The sequence below is a fragment of the Dermacentor silvarum genome, chromosome 2 (assembly GCF_013339745.2).
Source record: "Dermacentor silvarum isolate Dsil-2018 chromosome 2, BIME_Dsil_1.4, whole genome shotgun sequence".
Taxonomy (NCBI): Eukaryota; Metazoa; Arthropoda; class Arachnida; order Ixodida; family Ixodidae; genus Dermacentor; species Dermacentor silvarum.
In genome coordinates, this window is record NC_051155.1 from 238,949,498 (window position 1) to 238,973,443 (window position 23,946).

General features: G+C 48.7%; 1 protein-coding gene across 9 annotated transcripts in view; it reads right to left on the reverse strand.

Annotated features, from left to right (window-relative positions):
* The window catches only part of LOC119442948 (histone deacetylase 4), a 287,827-nt gene that overhangs the window by 142,202 nt on the left and 121,679 nt on the right, over positions 1–23,946 (reverse strand). For 5 of the 9 annotated variants that reach the window (XM_049662469.1, XM_049662470.1, XM_037708036.2 and 2 more), the window contains exon 1: positions 1,199–1,749. The exons of 2 other annotated variants lie outside the window; for them this stretch is intronic. In XM_049662469.1, coding sequence (XP_049518426.1) covers positions 1,199–1,238 — 40 coding nt within the window. In that variant the 5' untranslated portion in view covers positions 1,239–1,749. Of the gene's footprint in view, positions 1–1,198; positions 1,751–23,946 lie in introns of those variants that run through there. 2 more of the 9 variants (XR_007465744.1, XR_007465743.1) reach the window with 1 other exon arrangement.

A 23,946-nucleotide genomic window follows, 5' to 3' on the forward strand; every position in this document is an offset into this window, starting at 1 on the left:
CTTTCCAAGTTCAGTCTTAAAGCTCATTTACAATACAATGCAATAGATCTTTATCGACAAAAACTAAATTGGACAAGAGAAGACACCGTGAAAAATTCATGACCTCACGACTGGCTGTTGCGGGAACTTCAGCGTCGCCACACATCGGTTTTTTTTTTTTTTTTTTTTTTTTTTGGTATGGTAGAATGATAATGTACTAATACAGCCCGAATTGCCAGCAAATCAGATAAAAGATAAAACTAACCGTCGCTCTCCTTAAAATTTACTATATTACGAAACTTCGGGTGGCGGAAATCTGATCAAGTTCGTAGGGATTCACATAACACTGCAGGTTTAGAAAACACGACCTAAGAACGACAAGGGCAAGGCAAACGTGTAAGGACTGGCGACACAACAATGGTCACAATGCTTTTGGGCGACAATGCTTTTTGAACACGTGCTATTGGACAAGCAAGAAGGCAGTCGCTTTTTAACATGCTACATAATAGAAAAGATGCGAGCAAGATGCAGCAAATTCGCGGCCGCGCAGAATCCGTCGTGATCGAGTTCTGAACGAGTGCCTGCAGGCAACGCGGAGGTCGAAGGCGTCACGCTGACAGACACGACAACACGAAAACAATCCGCGAGAGACGGGCAGAGGGATCATGATTGCGTAATCTGCTCACATCCGGCATTGTGCACCATCACGAGCAAACGAGCGAGCGACTCCGCCTAGAGAAAGGAAAGAGGGATGTATGTCAGGTGAACGGGCGAAAGGACGAGTTACCGGCTCCCAGCAACAAGCTGTATACGACGGCCGAACGGGTCGGCACGGTGTGGAGAGATCGGTTAACTTCAAAAAAAGATAAACACACACACACACAAACGCAAGTAAAAGAGAAAGGAAAAACAGCGTATTTCATAAAGCGACATCCGCAGCTGAAGCGTTGGAATGCACCGGTGCTCGCATTATAGATATAGTATATACAGGAAGCTCCCCAGAGGCGAAAGGAAGAGAGAAAACGGAGAGTGGGGCAGGCATGGAGCGGGAGTGAAAAAGTTGCGAAACCCCTACGCGTGCGCAATAAAGAAAGAAAAGCGAAACAAGCTCGACAGCACGAGCAACAGAGCCATGCACGAAGATGCATCCGTGCTGTGGTGAGCGACGCCGGGGCGCCCTCTCCACGGTAACCTGGTAACAGATACGGAACACACATACCTGCCGGCGAAAAGCTCATGCGATGTAACCGGGTCGCCATTCCATTATCCGTAAGCGCGGTGGACGGAAGCCACCACGACGAAGACAACGACGACGGTCACGGCTGAGGAAATAAAACGGACAAAACTGCGGGTGGCGGTGACGATAGGGTTGGGTTCTCTCTCGCTCCAGGCACACTCAGTTAGGCGTCACGACGCACATCCGACGATCCGCCGGGGTTAGGTAGGATCTCCTTGGCGATGACAATCCGCACGCACGAACTTTCGGCTGGCTGTGCAGGGTTCGGCGAGACGGCTGTCTGTTTTCCTCTCCGCCCAACGACACACCGTTCCGGACGATGTCAAGAACGAAGAAAAGGACTGCCAGGATGTCTCGCACACACGGAGGTCACACGATCGCCGTGAAGAGGCCAAAAATCGCAAGAACACGGGAAGAACAAGTGCCTGGGGCAACACGCCTCGCGAATACACGACGCAAGTTGCGCGACGCCCGTACACTGCGTCAACGCCGGAGTACGCTCGGTGCACGTCTGCTCGCGATCGACAAGGGAGGCGGTGGCGCGCCTAAGCTTCGCAACTGATCCGCCAGACGGCGCCCTCGCCAGCAGCTGTTATTTTCAGCGCGCCTGGGGAGAGGGCGCCACAGAACACTCCGCAATCGCTTTCTCTCTCTAAAGCTTGTCGCTCCGTGTGTCGCTTCCACCGTAGTCGTAGAGGGGTTTGCGTAGTGGCGTTGTAGGCGTTATTTCACTATGTGAGCGAGACGCAATGACGCTTGACCCGCAACGCATAATTACCGGAGCACATCAAGGCAGCGTGAGCGCTCCAGTTGAACATGATACGCGGGCAGTATCGCGATACACGTCCTTCCACGGTAAAGAGCCGTGCATTACATGTACATTTCTAAAAGTGCAACGCGTGTCACAGCACTCGGTGCACGAATATCCTGATCTGCTGTCCCTTCGAAATTTCCACAAGATATCGCCTAGGAAGTCGGCGAGATTTCCACGATGGTATCAACGAGATCATGCATGACCGCCGAGTTGCATGTCTTCCTCGATCTTCCTTTCCACGCGGGATTTGTACTAACATTATTAGTCATCCCAGCACAGAATAACATTCAGAAGAAAAAAAAAAGCAGGGGTGGTGCGACTAGTAGTTTATGAGATCGAATCGAATCGAATGGTTCCAGAAGCTAATCGAACATATTTTGAACAGTTTGCGAATAATGGACAGCCTTTCATTATCATTATAAAACTATATTCACCTCCTAGGATTCACAGCATTAAATTGTTTGTGTCATGAAACTGCCCATTATAAAATATGCGTTATGAAAAGCACAAAGGGAGTATTAGAAACAATTAAGCAGTTTGTTCGAATACTCAGGAATACTTGCTTACTTTATTCTGCGCAAAAAACTGGACAATCGCCCCCTCACAGAGGAAAAAGTTTTAGGACACTGGTCTAGACGAGCTTCGGCACTCAAGGCCTTAAGGGCTCTGCTGAAGTTCTTAAGGGCTTGTGAATTGTGCCACCGGCTCTGAATTTTGTAGCGCGTAGGGTCGCGTTATTGCGCGAATTTTCTTACTTCACTTTTTTTTTATTTGTTTCTTCTATCACCTTTTATTCCCTTTACCCCTTTCCCCAGTACGGGGTAGCCAGCCGGTATTTACACTGGCTAACCTCCTTGTCTTTCTTTCCCTTTCTTTATCTCTCTCTCTCTCTCTCTCTCGCAATTAAGCCCTTGCGGACCTACATTACCATATGCATAGGGAGCCTAATCGTGTGTCCATCTTAGGAGGACCCGTCAGGCCTTCCATTCTCGTCTGTTGCCGTCCTGTTTTACTGGTACCGAAAATACGCTCTTGCAACAAACATTAATGGAATTACCGTTCTTTGAACGTAACGCAAGTTGGGTAAACATCTTAATGTCACAACTCCCGTATACGCAATGCAGAGCAACGCCAGTGTCGCATTATTTCACTTCATATAATAGTGCATTACCGGCATTTACGTGTATGTTACGTGCGGGAAGAGCGTTGCCATGCGCCATTGTCGTATTCAATTAAACGCGGATACTAAAAAAGAAGCAACAAGCTTTCGTTCACTCAACGCCGGTAGGCACTGATATATTATAGTTTTATATATGCCAGTTATTACTTGACTATTAGGCATATTAGGCTTGACGCGGCATATACGACATTTACACATTATTATTATTATTATTATTATTATTATTATTATTATTATTATTATTATTATTATTATTATTATTATTATTATTATTATTATTATTATTTAAGGAAGGATACATTTCGGGGAGAGTGATGATGGTTTAGTTGGAACAGTCTGACTCCCTGAGCTACGCAGCAAAGCAAACTCTAGTTATGTCCACAGAGGATGGAATTAAGGTTATCGCACCTTTGCTTCGACTTCATGTTTGATCGTGCGTATTCGACGACGTGAAGTTATCGAAAACTATACGAAATATGTTCAGATTTTCGAACAGTGACTGTTCGATTGGAGAACCGAATCGAATAGGAGAATATTAGATTCGTTATTCCAATGTTTCCAAAATTCGCGCATCCCTAACAAAAATGATCAGTTATCTTATTAATGTCTTATTAATGCGAAGCATTATATAGAAAGCTCTCAGCAAGGTCATTTTCAATTTTTGGGACAACATAAAAAAAATTACCGCTTACAAATCCGGGAAAATAATGTTACGATCCTAACTTATAGACCTAATCAACTTGAGTGTTGAGCCCATCTAACCCGTTTACACGGCAGAGCTATGGTACTTATCACACCATCTACAACTAAATTCGCTTCTTCGCATGTTAGATAGAGGACGAACGAACAAGCGAACGAATGAATGAACGAAGGAACGAGCAAACTAACGAATGGACAAACGAACCAGATGACTGAGAGAAATGAATTCGCCTCGTGTGAGCCACTGAACACCGCGGATGTAAGGACAAAACGCAATCTGTTTGCGGGCGCACGTGCGACATGCCTCTCACGAAAAACGAAAATAAATAAATAAATAAATAAATAAATAAATAAATAAATAAATAAATAAATAAATAAATAAATAAATAAATAAATAAATAAATAAATAAAGCAAGAAAGAAAGACGCCTGTCAGTTTTACGCGACCAGCGTACACTGCGCGATCTTTTTGGTAAGAGTCCGAAAAGGCGACGGGAAATCGACGAGACCGAAGAAAGAACAGATGAAAGTAGTGTAAAAGGACGCGCAAATGAAATAACAAGAACTGCAGAAAAGCCGCTTCGCGATAGCGCTTCCGGAAGACAAACAGGGCTCGCGCACGATATTCCAGCAGCTGTTTGTAGCAAGCCGCTTAGGCAAACCACCTGAGCCCGCGGACACCCATCGATACATATCGCACGTCCATTGCCGAAAAAATAAATAAAAACAAAACACCGCCCAACACTCCGTACAGATGGTTAACTAGCGAAGCTGAAACGTGCGGTCCCGGTGTTTAGCAGTGGGTTAATCCCGACGCTGTATTGAAGCGTTTCTCAATTATTGGTTACATGTTTGTCTTTCTAGTGGAACGCAAGCGCCAATGGCGGGCGGATGCTGCTAACCACGACGCCGAGCTAACTCGAGATACCGAAAGCATGCGGCAACGGCGAGCCGAGGAACCGGCGTTGCGGGCAGAGCAGCGTCAACGTGGCAATGGCGGGAACGCGTTCGCTAACGACGTCACTAACGGCGCTGCCAATGGCGCACGCGCTTGGGCGCGACATAGAGAACGACGTAACTGACGGCGCAGCCAATGGAGACGTTTATCGAAACATGGGACGAACGGTTTTTCGTTTCGCCTAGCCATGTTACAGCTTTCGCTGTAAAAAAATTATGCGCGCATCTGCTATCCGCAAACACCAGAGACCAGCGGAGCTGGGGAAAGCATAGTAAAGTAGTGGCAAACCACACACTTAGTTTCCTGGCGCTCAGGATTTCTTCGCAATGTTCTGCGTAGTATCGCGATGAATTCAACCGGCCACGTTCACAAGCCTCCGAATCTTCATTTCTTCGCCTACGGGTAATTACTCTTGGCTTCCCTCAATCTAAAATAAGGATGCTCTCTTCTGCGACGCTTGGTTACAGCTTCCCTGCTTTGACCCTCACTCCATCCGCTTCGTCTGGTCTCCTGGTCACGCGGGTCTCCCCGGTAACGAAGCGGAGCATGCCGCTGCCTGCGTCTTTCCCTCCCGGGCCGTTACCACCTCAGCTCTTACGCAGTACCGCGCAATTCTAGAGCATTATCACACCTTGCACCGCCTTTACCCAGACCCTGCACGGGGCCTCTCTAAAGCGGAAGAGAGACTTCTGAGACGCTTGCAGACTAACACCTTCTTGTGTCCTGCGGCCGCCCAGCATTTCATGCCAGGTATACACGGCTACTGTGCCCATTGTGGGGTCCTGGCCGACATCTATCACATGATGGCAGTATGCCCCCTCCATACCCCTTCCTTTTTCATCCCCCTTCCCCCTACCCACAAGAGAGGCTTGGGAGGAGTTCCTGCTTGGCTTCTCTACCCTGGACGCTCAACGCTCCTTGGTGGCCCGCGCCCGAGCGGCGATCACTTCAAATGGACTTCCAGAATAGGGAGACCACCCAAGTGCTTCTGTAGTGCAACCCTCTATACTTTCCTGATTAAATGTTTTTCCACCACCACCACCACCGCCAGAGGCATCGGCTGCGGTCACGGACACCTGGCGCGTTCGGCGCGAACGCGGGGAAACGCGATCGGCGTCGGCAGCAGTTCTACGCGTCCCACCAACACCACCTTGGTGGTGTTGGTCCCAAGGTGGTGTTGGTCCCACTACCACATGCATTCACTCCTCCTCCCCACCTCGCATCCGCTATGCTCAACCAACGCCTCCTAAAAAGTCTATTTAGGAGGCGTTGGCTCAACACCACCTAAACAATTGTTGCTATGCTGCGCGATGCTATTTTTAAACTCTGCTTTCACTCTCTCTCAGCTCTCTCTCCCCCAGCTCGGCGAAGCTATCGCACAGCTGGTATGGGATACGGTGTTTTGTGTTTACGCCACGAAATTTTCCAACCAACGAGAGGTACACAGCTTCGCTGTAAAAGGAAAAGAAAAACAGGACGAAAACAGCAACGGAAGAGAGCTAACGTAGGTGGATGGGGACGTTGCTTGTACAGAAATATATCTGTTTACAACATGGCGCTTCGAAAGCAGCGAGTTGCGACACATTGAGGGCGGAGGCACGCGCTGCTCGCATATCTCGCTTCCGCTTGCAGTCTTTGTCCGCCCAGCGCTTCTACCACGTGGCAACGACTCGCGTGCGACCACCGCTACTTCCGACTAAGCAGTGGTAGAACATTTCAGAATAATGTAGATTACGCGTCGTCTTATTAAAACCGAGCGGCGCCGTGGAAGCCAGATACATATCCCGTCTTCCATTCAGTCTTCCATTCAGTAAAACGCCGTCTGCACTGCAAGAACGGCGAGCAGACTGCATGGACGCAGATGCTGCTCTGAGCAGCATATACACCAAGCTACCTGCATGCACTCTGAAAGGCGAGAGGGCGGCGATGCAAAAACGCAAGTTCAAGGCATCCCGCGGGGCTTGTGTTTATACGCAGCCAGCACCGTGAAACGCACCGGAACCCGATACCCGGTGCGCTATGAATCTCTACGCAAGCACCTGGACGTTCCGTTTGCTCCAAACACAACGTCACGCGTTTGTAAGGGCCGTTGAAAGTGGAGGCCAACGTCTCGGCACGCCAGTGGGCTCTTTTTGTATGGCACCGTGCAGGTTGAACGAGGCTGCGTCGTTTTTATTGAGACACAATACAGCCAAGCACGCGCGTGTGGGTCGGGCTGGCGAAAACAAAAGGCGGAGTCATACTATACTGCGCAACGCGTGCAAAGAAAGCGAAACGACGAGTGATGGGATGAAAACAGACGCCACGGGGAAATCCTTCGCAAACCGTTTCTCCACCGTATAGCTGCCCGCAAAGCCACGATAACAAGTCACGAAGCGCACGCACGCACGCACGCACGCACGCACGCACGCACACACACGCACACACACACACACGCGCACGCACGCACGCACACACACACACACACACACACGCACGCACGCACGCGCGCACGCACGCACGCACACACGCACGCGCACACACACACGCACACGCACACACACGCACACGCACACGCGCGCACGCACGCACACGCACGCAGAGAGAGAAAGAAAAGCAGCGCAGAATTATAGGACGTGTTCCGACGGCAAGTCCTGGCATGCAGACACCAAAGGACACACCGATACGCAAGTACAATTGCGAACATCATTGAACGGAGCAGCGCAAACGACGAGACAAAGCGAGTGGCAAATACACACTCAGAGCGCTGTAGCCCAGTGTTGCCAGGTTTGGCTACATATAGCCAAATTGGGCTACGGGAAAAATTTTCTGGCGTCGGCTTGGACGAGTTGGCTATATAGCTATATTTGGGCTACTGAAAATCTGCGACTTGGCTGTGTTTGGGCTATTAAGTGGCGCCCTAATCCACGCTCGAGAGGTGGCTCTGATCGGGTAAAAGCAATGCTCGAAAGCTGTGTTTTAGCTGGCAGAGCCGGCCGCGTGGCTGTGCGTGTGTGCGTGCGAAAAATGACCCCCCCCCCCCTCGCCTTTCCTTCCTCTCTGCGCCGTTGTCTGAGCGCCGGTGGCTTAGATCTTTGTTGCACTTAAAACTTACACCCTGCTTGACCGTTAGGCACACGATCCCCGGGCATCAGGATGAACCTAGGAGTAGTGGGTTTTTCACAGTCCTCTGTACTAACATGGCTATGCTTCGGAAGGGAGAGCAATAACATAGGGTCGGGGCCGTCGGGCGATCGTGGCGCCGACATGAAAGAAGGGAAGCACGGGTGGATGACACGCTCCAGTGTGTTCATGGCCATGTCTTCCGGATGAAGTATCGCGCCGGGCACAGCTTTCAACCTACTCCACGTTTCTGGCGCGAAGCTTTACTGTCATTTTCCTTTTCCTGCTAGATGAATTTTTCTTCGGGCTTAGATTCGAGATTCATTTCGATAGGTTGGACGTAAGATCGGATCCTCCTCAGAGAGGAGGATCCAAACATGGGGAAGTGGGCCAAGTATGCGAGAACGTATAAAAAAGAATGGGAGCAAGACCCCGAGCCAAAGGTGGGTTCTGGTGCTTTTACTTCTAGATGGTTTGCCCGTAACGTCATGGATGCAGATTCTCATTCTGTTAAAATCGAAAAATGTTTGCCACGATGACATCAGTGCACCACGTCACATGAACTTCACCCACCGTGTTAGCTTAGCTTGTGAGGTGTCGTGCTGCTGCCTCGAGGACGCGGGTTTGATTCCCGGCCACGGCGGCCGCATTTCGATCAAGGCGAAATGCAGGAACACCCGTGTACTTCGGTGTACGTTAAAGAAACCGAGGTGGCCAAAATTATTTCGGAGTCCCCCACTGCGTCATGCCTCCCAATCATATCGTGGTTTGGGCACGTGAAACACCAGCAATTATTAGAGTTTTAGAATAGGGGCCTCAAACGTAGTGGGGCCCCAAAGAAATAGCGTCGAAGCCACTGCGCATGCGCAAGACGGAAACTGTGTTTGGGTTTTGCGTCGGGCACGCTATTTCATCGATTTAGCGGGAGCCCCCAAAGCTGCCCCAAAAGCTTTCGTCAGCAAACATGACGGCGCCCATCGAAGCGACGGCTCTAACCTAGCACCAAACTGTGCTTGATTCGTGGTAACGCGTTAAGTTCGTAAGCTAGGAGAAGTGATTGCGGTTATCGCTTCCTCTCAACTAACATGTGTAATGAATATTGATTCATTAGACGCCGGTGATTCCGAATTGAATTATCGATTTCATGGCTCGTAGGCCTAACACGGATTGAGTTGGCTGGGGAAAGGTACGTAAAGTTGGTTACTCAAAACTAAGCGCAACAAGTTGCTTCCTGCTAATAGAATAAGTTCTGAATTGTAATTAAACGTGAAAATCTAAATTACTCTTAGTATCATAAAATGGTATATTTTATTTTAATATTTATGCCCCAACGCTAACACCCGCAAAGCTCTTTGGGGCCCGAAACTTTAGGGGCCCCTATATTCGAAAACTTTATTAGCCATCAACGTGGTTTGCTTTTTGACAGTAATCGATTTTCACAGCATTACCACTGTTATTAATTTGTTGTTTACCATTGCTCTTTGTGCGCCGTCACTGCTTTTACCATTTAGAGCCAGTTAGTTCGGGACGTGCTCGTCGCAGAAAACGACTGCGCGCTTCTTACAATAGTGTGCCCGTTTGCGCAGTAATCTTTTAAAGCGGCGCTTCCACCGATTCAGACAGTGAGCGGCATCTTTTACCTGTCCCTTTTCTTAACGCATGTTCTTGGCATGCTAGAGACCTAAGATGGCGGCCAGGTTGATGTAAATTAACACTATATAAGTAGTTTGTGTCCCAGCTAATCCGGGCCAGGCTAACTGAAAAACAAGAACACAAAAATGAGAAAACAAGATAGGACAATGAGACAAATAACGCGAGATATCATAGCGCCACAGACTTGTTTTAGCTTATCAAAAAGGAAGCTGTGAGCAAGTCGCCGTCGCAGATCGCTGGACAACTGAACTTCTACGCGGTAGGCAGAGATAACGTGAGAGATCGCTGACGCTGAACATTATTTTGTGTTCACGACAGCTAAAAAGCAGAGTTCGTAGTTGATATTACTGTAAATAACAAAAAAGTAAAACTTAGTACTATCTGTCATAAAATAAAAGCACTGATTTCGCCCTCTGCAGCGATTCGCTGGAACTTAAGAGCTTCCGGGGCCAACCATAAAGTGGTCTGTGCAAGCATGATGTCGCTGTTATTGATGTCAAGGGCCGACCCACACGGCGGCACGGACATTTTGTTACGACATGTTGTGCAAAAAAGGATTGCCGTAGTCGAATGTGAAAATGTATACACAAATAAAATTGAAAATAAGAATGGCTATATTTGGCTACGAAATATTTCGGACTTTTTTTCTGTTTGGCTACATTTGGGCTACAACTTCTCAAGCTTTTGGCTACGCCGCCTCGTCGGACCTGGCAACACTGCTGTAGCCTTGCTTCCAATCAACTCATATCTTAGTGCAGAATACTAGGAAGAAGTTTACGTTATTCCTTACCGCTAGGCAGAATTTTTCTCTCCGCAGCCCTCATGGCCAGCAGTTCGACAACCCCGTATTCGAATGTCTAGGCACATTGCTTATTACAGCGGCTTTATAGCTAATAGGTGAACGAATGGGGCGAAACAACAAACAAACTGCTGAAAGCAGTACTGGATTCGTCAAAAATTATTATCCGACCTGTTCAGGCCCTCTGCCCCACTCCTCAAGAACTGAACCGAAAGAGCGTCCAAGAGCGTCCGAAAGAGAACCGAAAGAGAAAGAGCGTCCATATATATATATATATATATATATATATATATATATGGTGCAGTTAACATGGTTTGCTCCAGACTGCCGTCAGTTACACTTCGCTCCTCGAACATACAGGACGTATGTCGAGTGAGCTCCTGAACGACACTTTGCAATATGGTGAATGCCGTTTACATCATGGATCCGGGACCTCAAGGAGGTGCGACGTCATACTAACGCATTTCTCTCGCATTTACCGCTAAAGCGCCACTGAATTATTTTAAGCAGCATTAGCGCGTGTCAGTGCCTGCGAAAAGGTGTAAGACGACCGACAGCTTGCCGGACGATGATACGGTTAGTCGACGGTCCATCATCCGAAAAACTTTGCCCTAAAATCAGGGAACGAGTGATTCTTGTTCGATGGAAGAATCGGGTTAGGGAGAAAAAACATGTATATGACGCTGGCCTTATTGCGATAACAATTATATGGTCACTTCAGGCGAATTTCCGCCGTCGGCGTGACGTTCCGCACAAAGTCCAGGTGCGATAACATCGTCGCCGCGCGCCGTATGCTGTAGGTGCGAGGGAAAGCATGCGAGGGTGAGCTGAGAAGGATGGTGGCTCGGTGCGGGGGCGTCTTCCAGCGCGCTCAAGGTAGAGAGGCGGAGAGGGCGCGCCAATTATCGCATGCGCAAGGGAGGGGAGGGGGAGAAGGCTGCGAACGACGCGGCTGAGCGCGGCCGCGCGCGTCGGAGTTTATTTGTCGGAGCTAATTTGCAGTTAATTGCAAGGCGAACCAACCTGAGACAGCTGATGGCGTTGTGTATGCTGTAGTTCTCGCGCGCCTGGTTCGCGTTTAAGCGAGAGGCTGCACGAGGGGAATTCGCTCACCGCTGCTGCCGCTCTGACAGAATTCTGACAGCGAGTGGCCGCCGTCATCGAGTGAGATGTGTTCATGTTGCCTGAACGGGCGTGACACCATGCTTGTTAATTTAATTAGTAAACGAATGCTTCCAGCAGTTTTGTGACTGATAAATCTACTAACCTTACTGCGTATTGACGTTTAATAATTTGCTATCGGAATCAATGCTTCGCCTGTCGGGTTAAACTGCAATTTTTTTTTTGTAGCTGTCTCTCTAGCGTGTGCACAGCTGAACAGCGAATACTAGATAGCGGGAGCTATGAAAAGTAGAGTGGAAGAACACATGGTATAACGGTAACGCTCTGCGACACCGTAAGCCGCGCGAAGGTCAACGTCAGCTTTTTCTCCGCGATTCGCGACATACAAAAACGCAGCTGCGCTATAGCCTATGCGGCTTTATATGCGGCGCGTTTCGAGCAGCTGACGTTCTTCGCTGTAGCGCGTTAGGCTGGTATGCAGAGCACTTGTGGTCAATCCAGGTAAAATGTTTTCACTGCAAGAGCAGAAAACGGTTCATCTAAGACTGTTCGCCTGCTTGATCATGCGCCTGCAACGTGGCCACTGTCACAACTGCTTCGGAATCGAGAGAAAAGTGTTTTCTACAACTAAAGCACGGCATCCTGCATACTATTGCCATACACCAGTATATAGACAGAGCCAGTTAGGAGCCCATAATAGAGATATCGCTGCAAATATAGATGCAGCAACTCGAAAGGCAACGGATGTACACACACGCTCGACACCACCACAACTACTCCACATACAACTCGCATGCAGAGCTGAGAGCAACACAACGGGGCCGCACAACGCCTCCTGGAAACAGGCCGCGCACGACCACTACGCAGGACGTCCGATTCGGGAGCTGCAGATTATCGGGCGGTGGTCATTAAAACAGGAACATGCGCGTCTCTCCGTATCTACGACTGCCGGGGAAGTACATAGTGCATTCGGCGCATGAACAAACGACGACTGCTCCGCCGCCGCCGCATCCCTCGCGCACGGATGAACGGACGAGTGAACCTATTTCTTGAGAGGAGCAAATAATTAGCGACGGCGCTCTGAACGCTAATGGGAACCGGCGCAATCAGCGCCACAACGGGGGTGAGGATTTATATGGTCGCTGGCGGATGTACCGTCGTTATATAGGCGCGCATTGATCTCTCGCTTGCGCTCTGCACGCCGTAGCTAATGAGGCATCCGAAGCCGTCGACGCCTCGATGAGTGCCTCACATCGCATTACACGCTGCGCGTCGCGCCCGATGCAAGTTGGCCGGGCTAGCAAGCAGACAGGCAGGTATATGAGTGAGCACGTGGGTACGACTGCGCTCGGCTGGATGCCCCAGTTTCAGAGGACGTGTCGATCGTGAGGCTTCGTATGTTATGGGAATCGAGGTATAATCGACGAGTCCATTGATGGCGCCTTAGATACTCTCTGCGTTCGAGGGCGGATGCCGCGGGTGGAGGATGGCGTTCATTATTTCACTTCTGTGAGTGAGTGAGTGAGTGAGTGAGTGAGTGAGTGAGTGAGTGAGTGAGTGAGTGAGTGAGTGAGTGAGTGAGTGAGTGAGTGAGTGAGTGAGTGAGTGAGTGAGTGAGTGAGTGAGTGAGTGAGTGAGTGAGCGAGTGAAATGCGTGGAGTGAGTGAGTCAGTGAGTGGAGTTAACGAGTGAGTGAAGTGAGTAAGTGAGTGAGCGAGTGAAGTGAGTGAGTGAGTGAGTGAGTGAGTGAGTGAGTAAGCGAGTGAGTGCGTGGAGTGAATCAGTGGAGCGAGTGAGCGACTGAGTTGGCAGCCCTGTTAATTATGGTTAGTTATGTGGTTTGTTAAAATGCCCATAAATTAACTGGAAAGAGCTATAAGACACAGGATAGAAAAGAAAGCTACGCAAGTAATAATCGGAAGAGCAAAAAGTGCAAATGCTGAAGGGAAAAAATAAAAGCCGTAAAAGCAACCACACAGGTCACACGTGAATAAAACCCACAAAACGCCACAGTTAAGAAGCAGGTTCAGGTAGGATGAGAATTATACTGCCAGGGAACGTATTTTGAGAATATTTCTTTTTTTTTTTTCATTTTCTCTTCTATCTTGCCTTCTACATTGGCTCGCACACCGCATATATTATACATATAGCCCTGGAATGCTGTCGCATTAAACGTTTCTCCCGGCAAAGAAGCAGCCTTCTTTTCAAATGTTGAAGTCAAGCTATATTTCCGAATCAGAAACGGAGTGCCACAAAACGCCAAGACTGCACGTTCCCCCACCTCTGTAACGCCACTCCCATTTCATCCATATAGATCAAGCATTCCAACGCGATTCCGCGAGGACGTGCACTCTCGCGCCGAAGGAACATTTCTTCCGTACTTTCTTCTCTGCGTGTGCTATTCGCAAATGGTAGTCGTGGGGTCGCCGAACGCACGGAGAGGTAAGTACGAAGCTTTGCAGATACGCCGCCAGCTGCGCACCAGCCGGAGTTCGAACGGAAGCAACGATCGGTCGCGTTTGTTTTTGATGGTAAAGCTAAAACGACCGAAGGAAAGCGTTCCCGGCACAGCAGCAGCGCGGGCCCGTTGATTCGGCAGCGACCAACGCGAAGCACCGTACAATATAAAGGAAATGATGTGCGCGGGATATATTGACGGGTAGAGGGAACACGTATAAGCATTCTGCGAAAAAGAAATTGAACCAACGTAGGATTCAGATTGACTCAGGCAGCGAAAATCCGGCGCTGTCATAACGAGTAGAAGGAAATATGGATACATTTTTATTTTCTCGTCGGTGATCAGTGTATACGGGGGAAAGGAGAATGAAAAACAACGAAGCGATATGGAAGAACGTGGGTGGAAAAGCGATTACGAGGACGGGCAGCCAAAACACGGAGAGAGAAAGAGAGAGTATACCACGCCTTACACACAGTGCGGATGTGTCGATATGTGGGCGATAAATAACCGAGATCTCGCGAGAGGAGAGAGAGATATGAGCGAGAGAGGAGAAAGAGCGATATGTCATAAGGGATGGGGGTATCCCTCTGGCGCGATGCCAAATGGAAAAGGCCTACTGGATCCAGGCACCGACAAATGGCGCCGTGGCTCGCTGCTCTGCGGCCCAAATCTTGACGGCGCTGCAGAGGCGCGAAAACGTGCGAGAAGCGCGCGGGCATTCTATAATGAACTTTTCCGATCGCTTCATCTCTTTGGGATAACGTGACCCGTGACGTTGCACACGTTTGATTTCTATCGTTCAGCTGCGGCCGAAAGGGTAACAAGCTCTTAAATGACTTCTCAGCGCGCCCACCAGATAAGTAAGTCTTTTCAACAAGGCGGGTGATATATTTACGGATAGGTGCCTCTTTACATTCGACACTGCGGAATATACGTTCCGAACGGACTCCGCTTCTGCTTAGTTTCTGCGGCTGTAACATTTATCCCGCACTATTATCGACCTCAGCTATCCAATGAGGTCCGCGTTGTGTGCCGCTGTTTCTTTTCTTCTGGCTTTTCTTTTTGTTTTGTTTTAGAGGAATACGTACCGTTTATCAGTGATAATTATCCTATAACAGAGTTACAGAAGTATTCATAAGATATAAACGCCTTTTGGGACGCTTAAACAAGGTCGAAAAGGCGTGTCGAATCAAAAGCCCACTACGCCTCCAACAAGTAACTGTTCTATTCTCGCTCTACAAAAATAATGTATACACTAACTATACCTCGAATCACATTGTACTCCAGTTGCCTTTTAAGTAAACGGTCGTATAGGCGCTCCAAAGCAATTGCGGCACTTATCATACAGTACAAGCTACGAGTGACGTTATTCACAGTTCCCCAGCGAGTGGACGCCTCGCCCGGCAATCAACTCTTCTGGGCCGGCCATGGTTTGAGTGCCAACGTCAAAGTGACGTTCTCCGCCTCGAGACACGAGAGCAAACGTGCGCGCTTTAGGGCTTATACTGATAAGGCGAGACGAGGGCGTCCCTATACGGGCCAGATATCTGTCTCCAAGTTGCCGCCGCGTCGAACCGATGCGAAGGGGCTGTGCAGGAGACACTCGAGTTTGCCTGAGCGCACGGAGCGCTACCTACAGCTGCGTAGCAGACTACTCAAGCTTTGAAAAATACAGAAACCACCTTCTGTGTATTATACTACGACCTGAAAAACTCAAAACACGCGCTTAAATATCGAAGAGACAGTACAGTGCTTGTCGTGGTGAGCTGAACGTGTTGCTACGCCCCGCTAGAAAGAGTACTTTTCTGCCGCATATTTGAGTACAGCGTTTACATCTGGGCGGTCGCTGCAGACCATAGAATCTCGACGAGCTAAACCGAAATAATGCCGAGATGCCACGATGTACACACATTGTCCGAACTGGTCGACAACGACCACCCGGTGGCAAACACTCGCTCAAATTTGCAGCAATAAGTACAGTTCCTTAGTGGAAAGTACAATGTACACTGTGGACCCAGCTTTTTCAACTATGAGGGATTGTGAGGAAATGTGGTGAGGCGTAATACGTACAATACTTTGCTCGCGAGAAGACCTGGGGCCGAATGCACAAAGCTTTTCGGTCGTAAGTCATCTTTGCCATTGGGTAACAGCCTTCGCTAATGATATGTGCAGCATTAGGTTTGGCTATGCAATGCTCATACGAAAGATTCTATCGTAAGTGTTTTTCGTGAATATGGACCCTGGCCTGTCGAGAATTTGGCGCGAAAAGGCGCAAGCTTCCCAGTTGGCATCAAACCATGCACAGATCCAAGTGGGAAGTTCGCACGTCGTATGCGCGGAGTCTAGCGGGCATAGCTTCATGGAGAAGTGACGCATTACCAGAAAGACAGAGAGAAAGAGAGAGATGAGCCCGAATCAAGGATCACGACGCAATTCTATCGCTACTTGCAAAAAACTTTTTAGGCGCGAAGCACCTTATATGCGCCCGGGCTGTCGGCGTCTCCTGTCGTAATCGTCGTCGTCGTCATAGTCGTATAGTCACGGTAAGCAAGCGTCTCGTGCTCGCGCTCGGCACGCGCTCGTGCCACTGCTCGCGTGTTCGATCGTCGTCGTCGTCTTCCATAGCTGGCTGCGTTGCCGCTCATCATTCCAGCGTAGTTTCACTTCTCTTCTGTCATCGTAATGGGGAGGCCGCGATTACGGGGTTATGATCCATTGCTTAAGGCAGTATGAGCCCATTAGCGGTGCATCACTGCATGCTTCGCACCTTCCCAGGTTTCACGTTAGTGGAGCTGCATTTCGCTCAGTGGGTCATTCGAGCACCGAGTCTTTTTTTTTTTTTTTCGTTGGCCGGCCGGCGTGTATAAGCGGCCAGGAACATATTCAGCCCCGAACGATGGCACGAATACGCGGGCATGTACTCGCGCAGCGAAGAGACCGCGCGGACTATTATCAGCCATAAAAGTAATCAGCGACGTACAGAGTGTATATACAAACAAACCACACAGCTAGCGCTCGGCGTCACGCGGTTCTTGCGTGCCGCACGCGCGGCGGACGTGCTTTATAACAACGACGCGAAGAAGCGCGAGGAAGCCGGGAAAGGAAATGCGACGAACGTGCCACGTGCCAAGTTGCCCAACAGAGGAAACCCCCTCCCCGTTCGGGTGTCTGCGACCGGCGGTGCCAGTCTGGCTGCACCAGGGCCGCCACAGCGATAGCGCCGATAGCCCCGTGCACTTGGCACGCGCCCACGCCGTCTACTCGGTACGGGGCCCAAGGCGATGCCTCGTTGGTGGCAGTGGGGGCAGGGGGGGTTGTTGCCGCATGGATGTGATGCGCACATTTCCATCTCCCCTTCGCTGGCGAATCGTTAGCTTTCCAAACAAACGCGTTTTTGAAAACGCAGGAGCAGTAATCAGCTCATGTTTACTACAATTCATATTGCTACCAAAGCCACTCACCTTACTTCGTATGACATTGTTGTGTTGCTATCGCATTCATTGCTTCGCCCTTAGGGCGAAACTGTGACATTTTTTCTTCAGCGAAGGGGCGGTGCTGAGCTTATTCGGTGGAGTCGAGCTAGAGCTTCCAGTCGAGGTCCGTTTGTGGATAAGGGGTTTGCATACCGCGGCATGCACTGAGTGTTGCGCGCTGATCAAACGTGAGTGTGCGCTCTGACCGGTTCTTTACTAAAAGTGAAGGAGAGCCGGTGTTTCTGAACAAACAAACACTATGTTTATTAAATGAGTATCCCAAATATCTTACCTTGCATGCAGGGACTGGCCATTAATTATTATCCTTCGTACGCCTTAACATCCACCCAGTTGTGGAGGTAACCCTCTGTTATCTCTGAGTTTCTCTTTCGCGACTCAGGAATTTACAAGCGCAGCATGAAGAGAAATAAAGGAAGGAAATTACTGCTAACTGCACCAGACAGTTGCATTGTGGCCAGCAGTGATTTCTTTTCGTTCAATCGATGTAAGTAAACAACGAATTACTACTGCTACTACCCCCCGGCATATAGATGGTATATGAAGACACAGAGTCGCATGCAAGCTGCAACGGCCTCCTGTGCCAAAGTGTACTGGATCGCGACTTTGGGGGTTAAAATGTTATTTCCTGCGCACTAACGGCTGTATTCCGAGTTGTTTTTCTCGAACTTATTGAGAGTATCTAACAATTAGCGCGTCCCCTCAAGACACTCAACATGGCGGACCGCACCGCTGCCCGCACGGAATGACCGCGCGTGCATGATATATGTCGCATTTCCCCCACTTCTGCGCACCTATAAGCAGCAGCGCTCAGCCACTGACAGCTTACCCGCTTGGGTATGCCGTCCGCAGAATCTAGCACGGAACGAAATACTTAACGTCATAGATAAATAAATATTCGCGTCATCCATGGGATAGTCCTTCCTAACGCCCATGTATACCTTTTGCGGCAAGCAAATGGAAAGACGATTCCTTTCGCTCACATCGCTCACTCCGTGTATATACATAGCCAACACCAACTAGACAGCACAAGGCCTGTTCACTCCGATCCATGCTACCTGGCCCAAATTTCGATTGCCAAGGCTGGCGTGACGAAAGCGGTGACGTAAAAATCACCACGGCTTACTCGGGAGCATCCCCATTAGATCCTGTGGCAGTCGGGCCAGGTAACACGACGTCATGGATCGGAGTGAACAGGCCTTGTGCTGTCTAGGTGGTGTTGGTATAGCCCCTCCAAGTCGGAGCAGCCACTGTGCACGTGGTTTTAGAGATTCCATCAGTTATATCGACGGCACATGCTATAGGATGAGTGGGGCGACAGATAAGGCCTGTGTACTTTTCCCTGTCACTCCACCACCCTGCGTGTATCAGACGACTCCTCGCATTGGCCCGCGCTTTCTTGATACCTTTCAGATTTTTTTTCGCATTGTTTCCTTTCTTTATTTTCTTTTTGTTTTCCCTCAGCGATGACGTCAATCTCTCGAACAATTTTTGAGTTGCGTGCGATTGTCGTTTAATACATGGCGATAAGATGGGAAAACAGGCCACTTTGGAGGCCGCTATATGCCCAGGGTTTTTATAGCAAAGTAGGCGACAATTGCGTAGATATGCACGAAAGAAATGAATACAGAATGGAAAAAGAAGAAAGATAAATACGAAAAAAGAAAGGAAATTAAAATCAAGAAACATCACGCGCTCGGAGAATAAACGCGCCAAACTCGGGTCTCGAGTCAACACCGAAGCGACGGCGCCCACTCGTCCATCGATGCGCCCACACTGCGGGGGCGATCGAGAGTTAAAAGAGAGAGAGAGAGAGAGAGAGAGAAAAGAATCGCCGCTGCTTTCTCCAGCTACGCCCACAACACACGCTTTTGTAATGCGTGTGATACGGGCGCGCGCTAGGCGAAGTTGTTTTCTATGGCGAAACGGATTCCGGGAAACGCCAAACAGGCGCTCCGTATAAACATAAGCGGACGCTATGTAAGCATATACTCCCGACTGCACGGCGTCGGCGCGTGCACTGTATACACGGCTCAATACACGATACACGTAGGAGCGACAAATCGATCGTTCAACCGGTTTATTCAATCACGAATGCAGCTCTGTAACGCTCTGTAATGTGCAAGAGTAGCTCCGCGGCATAGCAAAGTAATCAGTCCGGACAACACCACTCCGGCTCGTATACATGAACGGCCGAAAGAGAAATGGAAATAATAGCGAATGCAAGACCCATAAACAAGCAGCTTGATGCTTGTATCACATACTCGCACCCCGAGAGAAAACATACAGGAAGAAAGTGTCAGCATATTGTGATGCCATAGACCACCGCTTGTCCACCCGAGGAAATCTGTAAGAACAACAACAACAACAACAACAACAACAACAACAACAACAACAACAACAACAACAACAACAACAACAACAACAACAACAACAACAACAACAACAACAACAACAACAACAACAACAACAACGACGACGACGACGACGACGACGACGACGACGATGACAACAACAACGATCCCTTCGCGAGTGTTTCGGCCACTATATAACTCATGTGCATGAACGTTTGGACACCGTGTTACGCAAAGGAGATGGGTATCACGGTGTCCAGGAGGGTTGGAGAGAGGAGAGATTGTTGTGAGAAAGGTGTGATGTTACCGCAGCAGAATAAGCGTCCGAGCCGATGAAAGTATAGGTAAGCTTGTTAAAACCTGACAGTTAATGCAAAATAAAATAAAATCGCAGTCTTGATTAGACGACGTGTGTGGGCAATAGTTTAGAGAGCATGCCTATTGATCCTATATACAGGGTGTCCCAGCTATCACGCAGCACGATTAAAAAAAAAAAGAGGAACGGCGTTACGCAAAGCGAACATATATAGTACGTATTGCTTCCAGCACAGTGGAGTAGCCGCCAGTAATTTTTTCGTTGCTGAGATTTAATTAGCTAATTGTAATCAATTATCTAACTCGAGAAGTACTGTCATAATTATCAAAGTGTCAATGAGAAAATTGTAGAGCAACATGAAAAACTACCGATGCAGTTTCATGTTGCTCAATGCGTGCTACATAAATGTGTTTTTCCGAGTGTGAAAGGAGCCCGCGAATACACGCAGAATTGCCGCGCGACTGGTCGCTCGAGGCACTTTGCGTCTATTCGCGGGCTTCTTTCACGCTCGGAAAAACACTTTTATGTAGCACGTACTGAGAAACAAAAAACGACGTCACTAACGGCGCTGCCAATGGCGCGCGCGCTTGGGTGCGACGCAGAGAACGACGTAACTGACGGCGCAGCCAATGGAGACGTTTATCGAAACATGTGGCGAACGGTTTTTCGTTTCGCCTAGCCATATACAGCTTTCGCTGTAAATATTGGCCGTATATCTGCTTGCTTCGCTGCAAATGACGTCGAAAGACGATAGTCTTCTGCCACCCCTGATACGTAACACCATCTCTTCTCCACCGTCCCACCCCTCACGCTCTACCCCTCCCCTCTCAACCCTCCCATGATGGATGCAATGGTGGTTTTGCTGAATTCAATTCGGATTTCCCGCGTTCGGCCTGCTCTCGCGCCATTTGTTGGGACCTTTTATTACTATTGGCTTAAAGTCGGCTACAGAGCCACGGCTTCAGTCGGCTTGTTTTTAACGCGCAGCGTCTCTTCGACACCATTTCTAACACGTTTATTTTTCATTTACTAACGTAAAAACCAGTCCAATATGTATACTTAATTAAATGAACGCTGCGGATCACGGTTATGTACATATATTTTGCCTCAAATAGTCCTGAGGTTTCCTTTGCGCTGTATAATGTTGACATGAATGACCCCGTGCCACCAGTGCTAGTAGCTTGGTTGGTTTTGACCGGGCGGTTGAATCGAGTGACAGACAGACAGATATGCAAAGTTTTTCGCGTTTAGGTAGTCCAAGAAAGATCTAAAAAAGAAAGACAATAAGTCCAGGGCGTTGCGCTGTTTTGTTGGGCAAGGCCAGGGACCCAGCATCCGCGTCAATGTCAAGGGACCTTGGTGGAGCTTTTGCATGTTCATTTTATATCAACGTCGCTCGTCTCTGTAAGCTGGCTACTCAAGCAAGACGTGCTCTAGTTTCCATGGAGCAGCAGTTGTCAACAACATGGACTTGTAGTCTGGCAATTGCGAAAGAGAACCCTGTTCGTGTATACAACGTTTAGTCGAAACCAGTGATAGAGGGTCTCCGGATGCCGTGGTAGACATTGCGGTAGCCTTGATTGGAGTTCTGGGTCGATGTAAATGGCCTTCACCTTCAGGTAATTCACCTCTATAGTATAGTATAGTATAGTATAGTATATGGTATAATATTGTATGTGGTATACTATATTATTCATTAGTATGGTATAGTATAGTATAGTATAGTATGGTATGGTATGGTATCGTGTGGTACACGAAAATACGCACCTTATGGATTAGAATAACTGTCATAAGATTGTCGCCAAAGGCAAGCAATACGTTTTTTGGATAGCAGTGACGTCGGATGGCAGAATAATTTTTAGTCTGAAACTCTTTGATCATTGTGCGGCAACGCATCAATATTCAGACCGCTCAGCACTTCGAAGGCGCCTGTAACTGACATCGGAACCCACTGCAACCTCTAGAATCTATGAAACACGACGAGCTCTGTACCGTGAACATGAACAAGAGACGACCTGAACGTGCCGCGAAGGTCGTCGCGCACATTTCATGTAGGAAAGTAAGTTTCAGATATTACTTATTGTTATACTAACCCACACGAACGCGACTACGAACCATTACAACAGAAGAAAAGAAAAGAAAAAAGAAGAAAGAGCGTAAGGAAAACGAATGAACAAGTCAGCTGACAGAGACACAAACAGAAGATGACGACAGACGCATGTGGCCTTCCTTTGTTCCGACGACAGACGTCAAAATGGCGTGCGAAGCAGCAGAAGTGTCTCAGATCAAGGACAAAAGAGCCGCAAAACCTGTTCTAACTTTTATCCAAACCAGTCGGTGACTATGACGTGGTCAGCTCGCGCTTTCAGCAGTTATCTGATCAATAAAATTGTTGGACATCTAAGTTTCGTGAACTTTCAGCAAACCAGCACAAACTTTATTTTAGTTTGAAGCTTTCGTAATGCCAAAATGTCTCGCGCAGAGCACAGTAACCGCGCTGTATGCATTGTTTGCGCCAGGCGCTCTCATACGAGACACGACTGAATGCAGCACACAGACGACGCGCGCTATGCTTCCAATCAGAATTTGCGCCTCGATTAAGGAAAGATGCGACATAAGCGCCGTCGGCATACCGTTACCGCGTCAAAAGTGTCACGCCAATTACGTCTCGCCTTCCTTCCATCCACTTTGTGTGCGGGGACGAAACAATTAGCGGCATGCTATGACGGAGGGACACATGAGTGGGACTACTCGTAACGGAAACCAGACTTCCTGAAATACCATATTATCCGAGTTTACGCTAAGGGCGGCGAGACAGTTTGCAATTAGTCGCGGGTTCAGGGCGGCGGTACGTGCCTGTGACTCACACGTGCATTAAAACACAGGCCCAACTACAGATGTATACTAAAGCGGGAACGGACGATGATCGACCAGTGTATACGTGCGTAGTATGCAATGTTAACACCAGTCGCGGTTCTTTTTTTTTTTTTTACTTCATAGTCCCACTGATAGTCGAACAATCCCATGATGCCTCGCTGCAGAACAGAGAACAGCAGGTTGTTTCCCTTACAATGGTGTATTTCGTCAAAATATAGACTCTAGACAGAAAGACGTAGATAGAGAGAGGTATAAAAGTGATAATGGAAAGGCAGGGAGGTTAAGCATGGCTGAGCCTTGCTGGATACTATGCACTGGGGAAGGGGGGAAAGGGGACTGAAAGATAAGGAGGAGGAGAGAAGTTCACATCTTTGCACGGACACAGACGCAATGAAGCGTTCATCATTCAGGTCATAACAAGTGGTCACGCAGGCTGGTGCACCCGAAGAAGAACAGCAGCGCTTTTGTGGCACTGCACATCGCACGCGCACGAAGCCACGGTACCAGGATGTTCTCTTCCGTAAAAGGCCTGTCATCCAAGAGCGCTAAAGCTGTCCTAAGCGCAAGCCTCTCATCATCGTATGATGGAGAGTCACACAGGAGGCGTTTGAAGGTTTCTTCTACGTCACATGACGTTGCAATTGGCACTGCAAGCCACTCCAATTGGGAATGAGAGAGACATTGCAATGGAATTGGGGAAAGGCAGGAGGGTGTAACCGAAAGAGGGGCTTCTGGTTTGCTGCCTTAGTATGGGGGAGGGGTATGGGGGAAAATACAGACGGAAATGATAGTGGAGAAAGAAAGCTAAAGGCGTCAAAAGGGGGAAAACATCGTTAGGGAATGCGTGAGCATATGAGAGTATCACTAACAGGTTACTCGAACAGCACGAACTTCCACAGTAGTTAGGA